The 18,424-nt window shown below is 36.3% G+C and overlaps 1 protein-coding gene across 2 annotated transcripts in view; it reads right to left on the bottom strand.

The window, feature by feature from the left end:
• The window catches only part of rttn (rotatin), a 54,466-nt gene that overhangs the window by 10,028 nt on the left and 26,014 nt on the right, over positions 1 to 18,424 (bottom strand). For both annotated transcript variants that reach the window (XM_026201027.1, XM_026201026.1), the window contains exons 27-42: positions 18,231 to 18,403; positions 14,420 to 14,639; positions 14,034 to 14,162; positions 13,718 to 13,828; positions 12,351 to 12,509; positions 11,354 to 11,431; positions 11,018 to 11,195; positions 10,641 to 10,738; positions 9,223 to 9,319; positions 8,906 to 9,101; positions 8,338 to 8,425; positions 6,087 to 6,237; positions 5,857 to 5,994; positions 5,069 to 5,265; positions 4,069 to 4,174; positions 990 to 1,087 (exon numbers count right to left, since the gene is read on the bottom strand). In XM_026201027.1, coding sequence (XP_026056812.1) covers positions 990 to 1,087; positions 4,069 to 4,174; positions 5,069 to 5,265; positions 5,857 to 5,994; positions 6,087 to 6,237; positions 8,338 to 8,425; positions 8,906 to 9,101; positions 9,223 to 9,319; positions 10,641 to 10,738; positions 11,018 to 11,195; positions 11,354 to 11,431; positions 12,351 to 12,509; positions 13,718 to 13,828; positions 14,034 to 14,162; positions 14,420 to 14,639; positions 18,231 to 18,403 — 2,217 coding nt within the window. The remainder of the gene's footprint in view (positions 1 to 989; positions 1,088 to 4,068; positions 4,175 to 5,068; positions 5,266 to 5,856; positions 5,995 to 6,086; positions 6,238 to 8,337; positions 8,426 to 8,905; positions 9,102 to 9,222; positions 9,320 to 10,640; positions 10,739 to 11,017; positions 11,196 to 11,353; positions 11,432 to 12,350; positions 12,510 to 13,717; positions 13,829 to 14,033; positions 14,163 to 14,419; positions 14,640 to 18,230; positions 18,404 to 18,424) is intronic.

Genomic DNA, 18,424 nt, shown 5'->3' with positions numbered 1-18,424 from the left:
GAATGTTCCTGGATCCTTTGTCATTCCTAGAAATACTTTCATTTCAACCAACATAGGCCTACCCCTAAATTAAGACTCCATAATTAGTTAACAGTCTAGTCATTCCAAGACCATTAAAGGATTATGATCCAGAAACATTCTTCAATCACTGTGATCAGTTTACATATTAAAAAAAAAACAAATAAAAGATAATAGTATATATTTTTGTATATCGATATGTAAAATTTGCATGTATTTACAAGTTTTTAATATATATAAAAAAATAATTTCTAAATATATACATGCATGTGTATGTACATATACATAATAAATATACATAGTACAGGCACACATATTATATACACAAAAATATTAATTTGGGGTGCAATTAATTGGAATTAATTGTTTCCCAGCACTAGATTTTAAATATCAAAGCTGGTGTGATTTACCAGATTGTAGGAAGCCATTTTGTCACCATGTGACAAGTAACCATAAAACAGGAAATCATACATCAGAGAAGAATCTCATGTCTTCACGTTATCATTAAATTATATTACTTTTAATTTTGTAAAAAACAAGAAAAATTATCAAATAAAATGTTTGCCAATAATTATGGTGCACTGGAACACTGTCATGTAGATAAGAAGAAATGTTTAAACTATACTATTAGATTCGAACTACAAAAAAAAAAAAAGTAATAAATAAATAAAATAAACAAAACAGGAGTTGCAGATTTTTTTAAAAGACCATCTTTGACTTTTCCATGAAATGTATAGCAATTTCACTAATAATCTGCATAATCATAATAATGATTGTTCTTTTATTAAAGTTATTATAAAACAGTACAAACACAAGGAATGAACTGGTTAAATAAACTGAACTGGAGGATTGTTCAGTTTTGTCATTTGTCTCCCTCCCTTCACCTGCCTCTACCTCCCTCCTCCCTCTCAACAGGTTTTCAGTGTTTCTGATGTTGAAGCTGTCTGTCATGTTGCTGGAACCCTCCGTACCTTCCTCCTGTGAGCACTCTTGCCCGTTTTCACAGACTCCAGGTGAAGCTCTGCGTAAATGTGCTTCATGCGTTCCACACAGCTGTCAATCTCACCAGCTGAAGAGGGAGAAGAGACATGTATCTGTCTATGTACTCATCCATCAGACAGAGACATCAGGCATTAGACACAAATATAGCATCACCTGGGAATGAAATTAATCTGAATGTGAGATTTCCTCCTAGTTGAGGGAACAGCAGCTTTTTAACTGCTAGCTTTAAAAAGGGACATATTCTATACTTCTAGGATTTCTCTTGAAGTTTACTCAAATGTTAAAAAAAATAGTGTTTGATTTCCATAAATGGTTTGGGTGAAATGGGAAGGGAGCCATGCATTGTGAACAGTGTTGGATAAGTTACTTTCAAAAAGTAATTGATTTCTATTACTAATTACACAATCTGTATTGTATTTAAATTACTTAACTATTTACTCTGTCTGAAAAGTAACTTCGTTACTAAATAAGTAACTTAATTATTCAAATCGCAAATTAGGCTATTATCTTAAAATCCCTATAAACCTTAATAGAAATTAAACTCTTTATCCTTTCAGTTTGAGTCAAACATAGAATAGTTTAGCCTTTTAGCTTTATACTAACTATAATACTTTTTATATATATATATATATAAAAAATGTAGCCCTCTTTGGTTAAGAAATAGAAATACTCTGAATAACAACATATCTGAATAACAGAAAAGCTTAAGAAAAGTTAAATAATACACATCAATATGGCAAGAAAAGCCCAACTAGTAAAATCCATACAGGTTTATGTAAAAATAACACTTTAACTAATGTAGGTAAGAATATATTACATAAATAGGCATTGCATTCATAAGATCAACAGAATTGTGTGTGATTTGTTATAAGGCAACAGTGCTGTACAAACGCGTCTGTCTCTGCCTCAGTGCCAGCCAAAGTGCCAACGCAGATTTGAATTCAGCAGCTGATGCTGTGCCGCACTGAACGATCTAATCACACCGGTGGGATTGTATCAAATATTAAAATATTATTTGGGTATTTTTCTCTCTTGGAAGCTGCATTTAAAATCCACTTGGCTTAGAAATCTGAGGGGGCATGTGCCTAATGTTCTAATGTTTTTATTTAATTTTAATCACGTTCAATACAAATTCAGTACCATTAAACATTTTATTAGAATAGATGACACCAATATCTGGCTGTTGCCTAAAGAGATGGTTTTATGATGTTTAATACATTTGGTTGCTTTTAGCCTTACCCTGGAGTTGGTTCACCATCCGCCTATGACCTTACTTTAATTTCATACAGATTACATAATCAGTATTAGTTCTCGATACGAATTCATTCATTTAAAATTAGACTCTTAAAGCTCAGATACGGGAAAGACTGTAGACCGCTTTAGTTTCATATGGATTACATAATCAGAGAATATTCATTTTCGATCTGAATTCATTAAAAAGTAGACACAGGCTTTGCTCACGGAGACATAGATGGCAGAAAGTGCACCCTTTTTGTTTTGTTTTTTATTTTTATTTACCAAAAGCACAGTGTTTTGTTGTTTTTTGTCAGTGTACACAAAAGTAGTGCCTTTTTAAATTCGATTGATTTTAGTCTTATCTGTATCTGAGTATTTAAGGTTTCTCGGTGAATCAGGAAAAACTGAAAGTGAACGCGCTGACGTGCAGAGGGTTAAAGACACTGCATTCAATTTTATCTTTAGGCGGTAAATTTAGATTTCAAATTCAATATTGATTTTAGAACGGTTTAAATTATTTACTGTATGTAACCCAAGTACTTTAAAAATAACTTTAATCAACTTACCTAAAAATGAGCAGTAATCCCTTACTTTACTTTTTCAGTGGATAAGTAATGCGTTACACTCAACACTGTAGGGCTGTCAACGAATATTCTAAATTCGAATAGTTTAAAAAAAAAACAATTTCGAAGGTGAAAATTAATATTCAAATAAAAAAAAAAGTGTGCGAAAAAAGGCACGCGGTAGTAGAGGCGTGGTTGTCTGTTTTACGAGTGGGCGCGCTAGAGCGCTTGAGGGTTCAGGGACAGGTCACAGCCTCACAGGAGTCGCACTGTCTGGCACAGCATCACTGCTGAAAGTTGACGCGTCTTCATGGAAGATGCCAGCAAGTGCAGAGCCCAACTCGACCGCAGCAGAGAAAATGAGGTAAAAGTTGTATGCAAGCTATTTAAGATACAGTTAGCATACCATTCGACCACTAGCAACATGAGGTCGCATCTCAAAAATGTGCACCCAAATGAGCATGGCATAATGTGTGGAACTCAGGCTAAACAGTCACGTCTTGACACTGAACGTTACTTGGCATCGCCCGCCGCAAGCTCTTTGTCTGCAACACGACAAGAGGCCATAACGGATAAAATAATTTTGTTCATTTGTAAGGACATGAGACCAATCAGTATCGCGGATGGGGCACGCTTCGGGGAGTTCTGTCAAGCAATGGATCCGAGGTTTGATTATTTATTGTTTCATGTCAAGGAAAAGTTCCATGTTTACCAAAGCACAACTCGCTCGGAGCATTCAATGTCAGTTCTATATGCTTCAATTTATATTAATAATATTTGTTTCAATCACTGAATGAAGCCTGCTATATTTGGGACAACAGTCGCGACCTTAAATTGCTTGCACAAAAATTTGATTGTTCATTTAAACCATTATGCGCAGAGAACGTGAAAGTGAGAGAGCGTGAGGTCTGCAGTCTTGGCCATTAGTTGATTTCCTTGTTTTTTTGTAGGTAATACGTTGTCATATATGTTTAAACTTAAATAGACTATCTATACAAGTAGTTATGTCTCTTTGTATTATTTTGGCATGTTATTGACGTAATGCGCATCATTGACAACATACGCAACCAGATGTTCGAATAGTTCGAATATTCGTGTATTTTTTAGAGGGGATATTCGAACGTCCTTTTTGAGCAATTTTGACAGCCCTACAACACTGGTTGTCCATGTTATCAAATGTCTACATTTTATGTCACAAGTTAGCTCCTCATTGTGTGTTTGTGTTAAATATCAGTGACATAATCTTTACCTTTACATGCATAACTCTGAGCGCTGGAGCTACAGGCTAACAGAGACAGGAGCGCTTTGGCCGTCATCTTTTTCAAGGGGTCCTGGAATGGAATCTTCTCATATTGCTGTAAATTGAACAGGAAGCACAAAATGTTTGAATCTTGTTCTAAATAAACTGAATATTTTTTGTAATGATTTAATGATTATTTCTTAATATATAAAATTAATATAAGAATGCATATGTAAGCATAGGGAAGCAGTTTAGTTTTAAAATACTACTCAAAGTCTTATATCAAGATATGAGTAATTTTATGTCACGGTAATATAAATAATGATAAAGTTGTTTTTGCTTTACATAAAGTCTGTGTAATGTCAACATTATTGATACTATAGAAATTTTACAATTCTTGTCACCAGTGTAACTTTATAGAAACAGCCTTGTAGGCTACTTTCCCAGGAAATAGACCTCCATAAAATGCGTTGCAGACATCTAATTATTTGGGTTGAACTGTTCTGGAACACTGTTGTAACTTCAATTAAATGCAACTTTAAATATCATATCTATGCATGAACAGCTTGTAACACTCCAAAGAGAACGCTAAATTTGAAAATCGCATCATATGACCCCTTTTAAATGTTTATTAATAAACATGTAATTAGACAACTAATGCTTCAAATTAACGACTACTATTCGACCAAAATAATTCTTAGTCGAGGGCAGCCCTAATTTTACTAATGTAAAGTATGTGTGTGTTTGTGTTTAACGTTATACATCTGATTTTTTTTTTCTTGTCATTATGGGGTATGGAGCGTAAACTGTGTGAAAAACTAAAATAAGCACAATTTTAGAAAAGATTTTAGATTTTAGACCTGAATTCTAGTCATACTTTTTGTCACTGACTCTAACATAGAAGGAAGTAGCTAATTGAGGGATTTGTAAGGTGGCAGACCAATCAGAACTGAGATTGCCATTTTGAGAATTTTTGTGTGACATGCGTCCACAAAACCAAATCTCTTACCTCTAGTAATAGTTCACAAATGACCTCCCCAGGCTCAGAAGAAATGACTGAAGTTAGCAAGGAGCTGGCCTGATCCTCCGTGTGGATTCCTGATCTCCTCTTAGCCTCCTCTGTGAAAAGCACACACAGAAAGTGCAGGGTCGATGTGTAGAGAGAAGACTCTGCGCCCGATTGGTCCAAACACACTCGGAGAGTGTCTGTCACGAGAGAAAGCAAAGACAAAACATAAAGAATGATAATATTTTCTTTTCCGAGCTTTTCTCAAACTCAAACTCTGAGACGAGAAGATGCAAAAGGTGCAAAACTTTACAACAAACAATATTCACCACAAGGGAACATCTGACGAAAAAGTCTCTCCAAACTTACAGGCTTTTAAAAACGGCTTCTAAAGCCTGGATACCTGCAGGCAAGTCAGCGAGTCTACTGCCCACCCACCTGTTTTAGGATTTTCTACCACATCCATCAGATCTAAAGCGGGCTGATTGTTCTCCCTGTCTCTGTCCCAGTCTGTCATATGCAGCAGGGACACCCAACCACACATAGAGGCATAATGAGCTGGCCTCCCACTGCATCTGTCTCCAACTCCATCTCCTCACCTGTCTCCTTCCTTCTCAACATCTATCTAGCACATCCTCTTCCATCTAAGCTCCTCATTCTTTCTTTTCCCTCCATCCCTTTGCGCTTTCATCATGTTTCCCACCATTTTCTCTTTGTACTCTTCCGTTTCTTTCTGCCTTCCCTTTCCATTTGCTCGTCTCCACCCTTTGGTGTGTGTATGTGTGTGTCACCTGAAAAACGCTGCCAGTGTTTCCCAAGTGCCACACCGACAGATGGGCCGACCGCAGCTTGGTTCCTGCGCAGCAAAGTAGCCAGAAGCATCAACACATCCGCCCAGGTGTTGAGCATTGCACCCTGGGCCTGCGCATCTGAGGACCAAAACAAGCAAACACTCATCAAAAAAGCACTTTCAAATCACTTTTCTTTCATTTGAAGGGGTTGTGGATTTGCTGAAGACTACCCAAGTCAGCGACAAACAGCGTGAGGATGGAAATAAGGTTGTTCAGTAGGGGTTTGAAGATCTCTCGGTGGAACAGCATATCCTCACTGTGTATCGCTGCTGACTGCAGGAGCTTACACAAACTTTGCACATAATACACACTACTCAGCATCTGAGGGAGAGAAAGACAAGAGTCAGTAGTAACGAGTGCCGAGTTTCCTATTGAAAAACACATATTCAGCAATTTGGTTTCATAGTACTAAATGACAACAAATAGATGACTAACTAGAGCTGAAACCATGATTCGCTTCTATTCCACTTTCAGCAGAACTGCTTTTGTCAAGTATGACTGTGTGTACATCATTGAAATGTTAAAAAGGATCAGTTCACCCAAAAAACTAAATTCTGTCATTCATTACCCAACCTCATGTCATTCAAACCCTTAAGACCTTCGTTCATCTTCAGAACACAAATTAAGATATTTTCAGTGAAATCCGAGAGCTTTCTTACCCTGCATAGACTGCAACCCATCAGATGATCAAGGCCCAGAAAGGTAGTAAGAACACTGTGACATCCAGTGGTTCAATCGTAATTTTAAAAAGCTACGAGAATAACAAAAATAACTTCATTTAAACAATTCTTGTGCGATGAGCGTGAACCGATGAGCTTTGTTCTAATGTGTGACGCACACACAAGTGCTCTGTTTATGAGTTTGCTCTGTTTATGTGCTTTGATGTGAATAAAAGCCAAGTAAATCTGATTATATAAATCAATAACAGGGTGTATACAGTAATCATGGAAATAAATGTAATATCTTTTAAGTCCTTTTTTAAGACTCTTTCCATACATTCCAAAACCTCATTGCCGCTGCAAGTTTTAACCTGTTAAATCGACGACACTTTAACTTGCATTTTCTATATATTGATTGTAAGACAGCACAACTAAACAGACTTATTTTGTGATAACTCCTTATCAATTCAACATAATTAAGAAGTGGGGAATGAAGAACAAGATAATTCATTGACTAACCAATGCAACCAAAGACACAAGAATTAGAAAAATAAAAACAAAACAACTGACAAAACTTATTGAGGAGGGAAAATAAAGCTCTCCGGTACTAACGCGACAATAAGTTCACACAATATATTCAAGAGAAAAATTTGTAACATCAACTCTTATAACTGTCTGCAAACCATAGCTGTTTTGTGGAACTCTTTTCATGATGAACATCTGACTGGTCAGACAGTTTACCTGTGATTATGGAGTGCTTGATTTGATGCAGACTTGCCAGAGCGTCAGTAATACTGCACCCGATCATGTCTGAATTCAAAATTAAATACTTTTTAAGGCCACAAGGACACCCTGAATAGTGTCTCTTCAAAAGACTTGAATTGAAACACTTGTTTTTTTAGATCTTCTAAATTTTGGTAACCTGAACGTTCAGTGGAGGACTCTCAGGTTTCATTAAAATATGTTTGAATGACATGAGGGCGAGTAAATGACGACAACATTTTTGGGGGGATTACTTGAAGCTCAAAGCAGAGATATATGGTAAACTAAATATCGTAAACAAAATCACTTTTTTTTACGGATCATAAATTCAGTCAAGTAATCGAGCAGACACTGGACAAGGATGAGACTTTCTAGCATGCATGTGTTGTCCGTCTGTGTTCGAGCTCACTATCAGATGGAGTTTGAAAGGCTACATGTACGGCTTTATGCATGTGCTAAGGGTTTGCATGAAAACTGCAAACTCTTCTGACTTTGCATTTCATTTATTTGAATTTAATGTCACATATTATCAATGTGCTGATTTTGAAGGGAATAGATTTATTCATGGTAAAATGTGTTAAATACTGCTGAAATGTATAAAAATATATAATAAGAAGTCCTGTTTACGTTAGCAATTTTTTTTATTTTAAAACGGCGTTTATAATAACGATCCTCGTCTACATTGGTGTTTTCTCTGTGTTTCAGAAAAGATATCTGTCCACACTACACACCTGAAAATGCATGTCACGCAACCATTAATGCATGTACAACCGAAAATGCCAGAGCAGTGTAAACGACAGGCGTAACTTTAGCAAAAGTTTTATAAAGAAAACACACTAGTGTAAATATAGCCTAATGATGTATAGAAGTTTGTGAAGGATGGGTGTTCCAAACTTGCGGAAATCTGCCAAGCTTTCAGTAATGTTCTGCAGGCGTTCCCTTATGACAGACTGATGTTTAAGTGGAGGTGGAAAATGATAGCCTAACTCCCATAATGCACCTGGTTCCTGGCATCTTCCATAGCAGCTGGCAGGAGAGGTGTCCTTAACTCATTGACACACTGAGATATGGCGGCCGCATCAACAACACTGAAAAAGACAGCACAAAGCCAACAGGAAGTCATGCAGGTGAGCTCACAGTCTAATCAGATGAATACAAAAGACACATAAATTGAATCTAACTTTAAACTTAGTTTGTGTCATTTCCAACATGTTTCTTGGGTCTTGCTGTTAACCAGCAGAGACAAAACAACCACAATTTGGTATTTATAAAGAGTGGGCAGATGGCAGGCAGTAATGTGGTTGTTAAAGACAAGTGTTGTCAGGTTAACCAAGAGAAGATATTTATATACGTGCGTGAGTGTGAAAATTAGGTGACAGGTATGTGTATAGTGCATAGTTGCAGTAAGTCATACATACACATTTGTAGTGCATGTTTAGGAGCTTAATAAATATAAAGCTTAATAAATATTCAGCAATTTACTAATAAAATGTCAGTATGATGCTTATATATGTATAAAATGGCAGAACTTTGCACAACATCTGTTTGTCTTCACATGTCTCTCTAACCTGGTCATGTTCTCAAGTATTTGGTTCTGTTTGAGGGCAGATAGACTAAACTCAGGAAGCACAGCCAGCAGGTTGTCCAATAAACCGCACACTGCTAGCAACAGGTGAGGGGTTACTATAGCACCAGGCTCGGTCACCCCCCCTGGGTGGGACTCTTGAGTGAGGGCGGAGTCTGAGCTGTCTGTGTCACTCTGACCTATAGCATAAAGAAATAACAGGAAACTCAAATTACTAAAGACTGCAGAGAATAAAAAAAAAAAAACTTTCTTGCCAAGGCCAAGCTGTCAATTCCTTGACTTTTCCCCCTCAAGTCATACCTTGAGCAGTGAGTCTGTTGACTGGAGTGTCCTGGATTCCAGCATTAGCTGAGGTCGGAACTGGAGAATGGGTCCGACTGGAGCTACCTGATGGAATCTAAAGAACATAGAGACAGACAGATATAACAATATTAAAAATGATCCAGACTAATGATTGCTAATATGATGCTGCTTGCAGCTATCTATAAGCGTGTAGCTCTCTGATACTTAGCATAGCAATGAAAATAGCAAAGAAATGTTAGAAAAACCAGCAATTTCTTTCTGTCTTATGTTTCATATAAATGTATTGATTGTTGAGGGTTTACCAAGGAATTGCATCACTAATTATCTTATAAATGTACTGCTTTGGCAAATAAAGGCAATTTAGTAGCAGTTTTACTTAACATTATCAATTATAATTTTGTAAATTGCAAATTATTGCTGTGGCTCAGTGGTAGAGCACTTGCATAAGCAGCACAAAAGGTTGTGGGTTTGATTCCCAGGGAACACACACATGGTAAAAAAAATACATAGCCTGAATGCACTGTAAGTCACCAAATGCATAAATGTAAATTCCAAATATTGTCTGCTTTAGTAGTTTGGTTTGTCTTATTCACTATATTATATTATATTATAACATTCTAACAAACAACGATATTTTATTTAACATTACATTATAATATAGTACAACAAAAAAAGTATTAATTACCATTCAAAAGTTTTTTAAATGTTGTTAAAATAACTAATTTTTACACACAAAGTCTGCATTTTGTTTTGGACATTATGTCATTCTAATATATTGATTTGGTACTTCAGATTACTTTCCATTAATTATTTTATTATATCAGTTTTATTTTACTATTAATTGTATTTTATTATAATTATTATATTCAGTGTTGTTATCAGTGAAAATAGTTGTGCTGCTTAATACTTTTGTGAAAACTTTGGTAGCACTTTCGAATAGGTAACACTTGTTAACTATTAACTATGACATTTCTCTCAATACATTCTTAATTTGCTGCTTATTAATAGTTAGTAAGGTAGTTGTTAGGTTTAGGTATTGGGTAAGATTAGGGATGTAGAATAAAGTCAAGTAGAATAAAATGAAATGTAAAGTTTAAAATAAATGTAACTTCATTCAAATGGAAAACAAGTCTTCCTAGCCCATTGACAAATGTGATTTAAGAATATAACTTAAAATTTTAATTAACAAGACACATATAAACATTTTGCATCTCAAGTACATTCACTGTTTAGATATTTGTATTAGAACAGAAGACTTTTTGTTTTTTGCATTGCATGCAAGATTTAATGCCATGACTTGATGTATATAAGGCTTTCTTCTCTGATTTAAAGTGTTGTAAGGCCTTAATTTAGCTTGTGATCAAGACCTGCAGAAACCCAGCTTGAAGAAAAACTACACATTTATTTCCACTGACCAGAGTACTGGAGGTTGACATGGATCCCGAGCCCTGAGTTTGGTTTAGAGGAGCAAGCATCTCTCTCCAGTGCTTCAGAGAATCATTCAGTTCTGTCTCTACAGAAAGAAACACACACTGCTTCATTTACAAACAAAACCGCAAAGCGTACTACTTAATTATATGCACTGGAATAATGACCTCTAACAGCTACTAATACTTTAAATTCTGTTATAACAAGCGAATGGTAAATGTAAACACCATCATCTAAAATATGCAGCACACCGGCCATGATCTCTAGTACAGAACAGTATTAATAATGTGTGTGAACATATGGATGCCACCGAATCAGACATCCACTAATAGCTGGCAGTGCTCGGAGCGTGTGGACACCGTACCCTGGGTGACATTGGCTGGTGGTGGAGGGGGGCTGAGGGTGAAGGCATGTCTGCCCATGTAACAGCTCTTCACCATCTGGCCCACGCTCTCAAAAAACTGGCAGTGGTACAACAGAGCCTGCAGGGCAGGGAGCCCGACCAGACACAGGCCTGAATCCTCATCGTGCACACAGGGGCTCTGGTAGACACAAGAAAGAGAAGAATAGTAGATTAAGAAAAAAGAAAATGCAGGAAACCAGAAATCAGCATAGACAGATCTGTTATGTCTACAGAACTTTTAAGAGCGGCTGTGTTATTGATATTGAGTTCTGAAAGTTTATTCTCATATAAACATACCTGCCAGGCACACTCTTTGGCCTCTTCTGCATTAGCAGGCATTGGCATCACAAGGAGGTTTTGCAAAATAAACGCTGCCTATATGGAAGGGGAACATAAAAATCAGCAACACTGCCATCTTCTTGCAAATGAATGGAAATGCATGCTGGTTGAATTCTCAAAGGAATCGCACAAAGCAAGTGGCAAATTCTTTAAAAAGAGAGAAATGCAAATACACTCCCTTGAAAGTGTGACTTTCTATGCTCGTTTAACCTCTTTATCACTTCCTGTTTCTGAATATGTCTTTGTACTAAACCTATACTAATAATGAAACATTCCGAAATAGATCACAGATCTGAACGAACATGACTTGCAGAGCCCTTCTGACTTGCGACATTAAAATCTAATCATAATTGCAGCTTATTTTAACCTAGAACGCCCACTTAGACAGGAAGTGGCGGACTGACTGCTTTGTGAAGCTACTAAGGACTTTTTATTTCTTTGTACCCTATCAGTAAAAAGTTTGGATAATAAAGATTCATATGAATGGTTTAGTTTTTTATTTTTTATTTTATTTTATTTTTTTGAAAGAAGTGACTACACCAGATGCAGAAGCTAAAGGCTGTCTATACTAAATCATTTGTACTTAGTGTGAGTATGTCATAAATAGAATGAGGCATCAGTTCACTGTAGAGGTATTTGTCAAGTTGATACATTTGTTAGATTAAAAATGCAGTAGATCTTTAATATTGTGAAACATTGTATTACAATTTAAAATAATATTTCTATTTGAATATATCACTCATGGAGTTTTGGTCATATCGCCCCCTCCTAATCATGTTAAATAATCATGATTACCATATTGACCAAAATAATCGTGATTATGACTTTCCATTTTTTGAGTCCAACATGCATCAGATGGTCCATGAACGGACCGAGGGCAGTTCATAGACTCTCAGTATGAAGCAGTCTGGGAGTTTTTTTGTGTTGTTTTCAAGTTGAAGCTGGATGGACTCACCTCTCGGCGCACCATACTGCACTCCTGTCTTTCCAGCAGGATGTTGAGTACTGTGGCCCACAGACCTCCTGAAATATTCTGGCAACTTTCTGACAACGCCACACACCCTCGCTCCAGCGAACTCAGAGCCGCACCCACAGCCAGGCTGGCACAGCGGACCTAGAGCCAGACATACACACACACACACACACTTGTGTTCAGACCCAGCACATGTGCTTGGCAGTGCTAACTGCCATGAGCTCTTTGGCGTGTAGCACTGGCACAAGTTGTGTTTGTCATGCCCATTATTTTCAGTCCTCAGCATCTGCTGAGCTGAGGGAGGCCTGGACATGCACGAGTACTTGGGAAAACTATCCAAAACAGAAGGCCAAGGCACACAAATTGCTAAATAATGTTTTCATCAAAATTATGGACAGGTACATTTAATACATTGACATTGTCTATGATTGCATTCAGTGCAAATATATAGAGAATATTAATTTAAAATATGGTGAATCTGTATTTGGTGAAGCTTTGAAAATCTAAAACAATTTCAGTATTTCAGATCTTGTACTTTTGACCCATTTAAGACCACAGCGGGATGATATTAAATATATATTATATTATAGTATAGTATAGTATAGTATAGTATAGTATAGTATAGTATAGTAAATTAATCAACGCAGCACATAAGATGTCCATGGACATTTGTCCAAATCAACACAGGTTAAAATGTATATAAATGTATTAGAAAATATGTCAAGTTCTTTAACTGACAGTGTTGTTAACTGAATCTAAAATAATTGAAATTAAGTTTAAAATTACATAAATATTAGATGAAACTTTGACAAATAACAACATTTTGCCATGTTAACTAACTGAAAAAAAATTTAAGTACTAAATTATTTAAACTTAAAGAGAAATTAAATAACATTAATATTAATTTAAATACTTAAAATTGCATTAATATTATAATATTGAAAAAAAAAAAAAAAACAATTCAAATTACAAAAACTTTATTATAAATTACTGAAGCCTAAACTAAAATGTCAACTAAAGGCTAATTAAAAATATTTATATAAAAATTATATCAAACTATTTATCATACCAAAACACTGTCAACTAAGAACCATTAGTTTGTTTTTCTCAATTGTATTGTTAATTTTATTTAAATTGGTAAAAAAAAATCAACAACAACAACTCCAATTGTCATTTATACAGCAAACTGCATTCATAATAATTACAAAATAATAAGAACATGCAATTTAAAACAGTTCTAGATTAACTTTAGGATGTCACACATGCAAACTTCCAAAAGGTATCCGAAATAGCACTTTATGTTAATTACCTACTGTATAGCCATAATGTGCATTGTATGAAGGTCTCACCTCAGGGTCTCGGTCCACCCACAGGGGAATTAGCCAGGCCAAGCCAAGCTGGGCGGCACTCTGCCCATCAGAACTTTGCTCACGGCCCAGAGACCACAGGGATATCCAGTCCTTAAACAACACACAAAAACCCTAATCATGGAATTCTGTTGTACTGATAACCATTCCACTTAATACTATACAGAATATCTAGTGACGAACCGATATAATCGGCCAACATCATGTCTACTAAATTGATTAAAATAAGTCTTAGCACCCCCTAGTGTCAGATTTAAAGCCTTGTGATATCAGTGTCAATTGCAATGGCGTTTCTGACCTCATTTTTACTTTCCTTCATCATCTCGTGTGACAGATGAAGCAGGCAGATAACTGCATTTTTTGTCACTCCTTTGCCCATGAAGGACATCGAGTTTCCTCCCAAATCTACGTAGAATGAAGAGATGACCTGAGAAGAGCAGTCAAACAGGAACACAATCATAATTAGCAGTCTGGAGAAAGACAAATTTCATAATGCGTAGCAAGATGCAGCTGAGACACAGGTTGGTCGGTATGAAGTGGTTCATGCTTAAGTGTTTGGGAACATCTTGGACCCTGAGTGAGGGTGTGCGTTTAATGTGTTCTGTCTGGATAAGTGTATATAATCTGTGAAAAATATATTCTAGTGTTTAACTGAGACACTTGAGCACAAGTTTGTATGCATACTTCCAAGAGGCCACTGAGGTACTTGAGGCAGAGTGTGTTTGGCTCCATGTTGGGTGTGTGTGTGCTCCAGCCAGGCAGGGCAGTCACATGGGCCATGGTCCTGAGAGTGCGCTCTAGAGATGGCAGGCCGTAGAAACATGGAGCATCGGACAAGCGGAGGCACTGTAGCAGGCGCAGAGACAGTTCAGAGGCAAACGGTCCAGACAGAACCTCACAAATCCTTTAAAAAAAGATGACAAATGCAAACGAGTGAGGAACAGAGTCATCATTATAGGGATCTTTGCCTTACGATGAACCACTATATACTTTATTTCTCAAATGTATGGGGTAAATAAGATACAGTAATACTTAAACTTAGCAAGGACTATTTAAAATGATCATATATGATAGTAAAATGGTTTCTGAAGGATCATGTGGGATCATGATCAAGGATCATTTATTTTATTGTAGTGATTATTTTATTGTACTGATATTTTTGTTAATATTATTGTAGCGATTATTTTGTTAATATTATTGTAGCGATTAATTTTTTTATTTTATTGTATTGATCATTTTGTTCATTTTATTGTAATGATAATTGTTTATTTTATTGTAGTGATTATTTTGTTAATATTATTGTAGTGATTTTTTTGTTTATTTTATCGTAATGATTAGTTTGTTTATTTTATTTCAGTGTTAACTGTTTTGTTTCTTGTTTTGTGCAAGTACTTCAAGACAAGAGCTGGTAACCAAAACGTTTCAGATCTGAAGGTAAAAAATAAAAATAAATAAATAAGATGCCCTGATTGTATTGTAAATTTTAATTTATTCAAATTATTTACGTTTTCTATTCTTCTTGCAGCATCAAACCACTCCATCCATGTGTTTTTTGCTAAGGAACACATTCATGCTGTTTTTCCAAAGTACTTTTCCTTCTATTATGGATTACAAACAATTATAATATAGAAGCGCAATAACGAGCACCCCAAACTAATGATACCTGTTATACTGCTGCTCATAAACTGAAAATGTATGCAGGGAAATGTCTTAGTAAATCAGATTTGCATTACAAGGCCTTGATACAGCAACAACTAACAGTGGGAGTTTCCAATTTAAGGATCCTCAAGGAGTCTTCTGAAGAGTTATTCCATAAATAACAAAATTAAATCAAAAGTGTCATTAGATTTGTATTTCCCCCCAGATGGTATGTAGAAGGAGAAGACTCCTAATGAGGATAGTAAAACATTTTATGCATGTACGGCAAAGAGAAAAGGAAGAGTGTTTCTGGAATAACAAATCTGCCTTGTTGGACTAAATGGTTTCAATGAGTGTGTTTTGGGGAGCAAACAGATGTGACCGAGTGTTTTCGCACCCTAGCTAACCACAGGTGCACGCTAAACTCAATAGCAGCTAGGGCTCTGGAATACACTTGAAGCTTTAATTAAAATGCACAGCGGTCTTCAAACCAATCATTCTGTTAGAAAAAATACTCAGGTCAAAGAATGATATAATTCTTTTACTCAATAAAAAATCTTAGAATATTCTTGGGTCATGAAGTAGGGGTTAGCATACATGTTTCAGTCATATTGAACTGTGGTGTGCATATGCACAGGTTTGAGCACGACACAATTTCTTAATACAAAATCTTTTGCTGATAGGCACTACAGAACTTTTCAATCAAAGATATTTAAAAGGTTTGGAATTATGACCATTTCGGTCGCATATGCTCCCAAAATTTAATTGGTGTGATAAAATATATTTGGGAGCATTTGTGCAAATGCAAATAATTGTTGTGGTGCAACCCGAATCGTTTCTGTACAAAACATTCACTAATTACTGCACAGTATATGCATGCTATAAGAAAAGCTCAATGCACTGTGTTCACTGGGAAGCCTTTGGGACAGAGGTTGCAGGTAACATTGCATTCATTACTGAATCCACACATTTAAAGTGCAAGGTTGATTAAACACAGTAGAGTGTCAAGCACAAGAAATGCAGTGTGTGGCAATGTATTCACCATCAGGTTCGACTGGTGAAGCTTTTAATCTTTCATTTTAATTATATATACACAGTGGAGATCAATATTAGAGAATTACTTATAATTTCTAAATTTCAAGGTCACTGCTTAGTCCCATCTGAACTTAAACTAACAGGGGTAGAAAGGGCCTTTTTGAAAGGATATTTGATAAATTAATTGTATTCTGAGGCACAGTATAAAAAAAATTAATGAGATTTCAATGAGAATTTTGAAAAAGGACAGTTATTGTTGAAACTGAAAAGTTATTGTATTATATGGAACTCTTTCAAGTCCCCAAAAAGGCTGGTCGTCCACAAAAGACAAATGCACGAGAGGACATGATAATACAGAGACTCTCACTGGGGAATCGGTTCAACACTGCAGCTGGAATTGCTTGCCAGTTCAGTGCTGAACAGGGTAAGGGTCTGTCTTGGTATGTTTAAGAGAAGTCAGACTGAAAGTGCACTCTGCAATGACGAAGCCTCTCATCAGCAGAAAGAATCAAAAGGCTAAGCTCACCTTTGCTGAGGAGCATGTTGTGTGGAGAGAGAACTGGTCCAAAGTTCAATTTAGTGATGAAAACAAGTTTAATTTAATTGAGTCTGATGGGAAACATTATGTTCCACGTCAAAATAAGGAAAGATTGAACCCAAAATGTGTAAAGATGTTAGTGAAAGATGGAGGAGAAAGTGTCATGATTTGGGGGATGTTTTGTGCAGCAGGAGTTGGGCCTCTTATACAGCTACATTTACATAGCAGAGTAAATGCAAAAAAAAAAAAAATGCCCCGTCTCACAGCAAAAAGGGATAAGCAGTTCCTAGATATATTAATTGTGGTTGTGGTTTTAGCATTTTAGTATCTCTACATTTTTAGAAAAGTAGTGACCTGCACTCCCGCGGGAGTACCATGGGACCCATACCAACAGGATGCGGCACGGGACAACTCTTGATGTGCGAGTGCAGGTGCGGGTGAGTAAAGACGTGTGTGCTGGATGAATAAAATGATTTGCGGGACTCCCATAAGATAGAAATATCTAAAGATAAAATATATAAAAAACATAAACTGTTATTGCACAAAAACAACAAGAACAACTAATATAACTGAAAAATCAGTCCATCACAGGTCTTTAGTTGGGAGCACCAGTGCTACCAAGTGTAAAAACAAAAACAAAAAAAACAGTTAATTTCAAGCCATGATTTATCTACTATAAATGGAATACCCTGGTAAATAGGCCTACCATTGACGTTTGGTGTCAGCAGGATTTTTGTTCATCAAGTATGTATTAAACCGCTCAAAACTGACAATAAATACATTCATAATGTTACAAAAGATTTAAAAATAATGATTTGAAATCTTAAAAGAACTTTATTTAAGAATCCTAAAAAAAGGTTCCACAAAAATATTAACCAGCTGCTGTCAACCCTGATAATAATAAGAATAATATTTTTAAGCAACAAAGCAGTAAGAAACTTGAAAAATATTTTCTTTCAAAAACATTAAAAGATATCTTACCAACCTCAAACTTTGAAATTGAAGTACATTATAGCCAAACAGTCGGTAAGAAATGGTGAGAAATCATTTTTTTATAGTTCTTGATCAGGACTGAGGTGCCACAGTGTGTGTGGGTTTGTTCTATAGATAGAGCAGTCCGATGGTTCAATGAATGTGTTAAAGAATATGAGTGAGTCAGTTAGTGCGAGTCTGTCGCTAAATGAGTCAAATGAGTCATCTTGTGTGTGTGTGAGAGTGACTCATTCAGTTTGTGAGTCGTTATCCTGAGTTTGTGTCACCCACCACTGTGTGTGTGTGTGCTACCTGTCAGAAGTGTGTGTCATTCGAAGCAGCAGGGTGTTGAAGAGGCCTGTCAGTTCTCTTTGTAGCCGGTGACTGAGGTGGGCCTGGAGCTTGTCCTCTTCCCCCTGTGATTGGAACCGTGTGTGGGTCTGCGCTTCACCACTCAGCAACAAGTTCATCAGGGTGTGCGACTCCTACACACACGAACACACAGG

Source organism: Carassius auratus, chromosome 24 (assembly GCF_003368295.1).
Source record: "Carassius auratus strain Wakin chromosome 24, ASM336829v1, whole genome shotgun sequence".
Lineage (NCBI taxonomy): Eukaryota > Metazoa > Chordata > Actinopteri > Cypriniformes > Cyprinidae > Carassius > Carassius auratus.
This window is presented reverse-complemented; position numbering and strand designations above follow the sequence as displayed.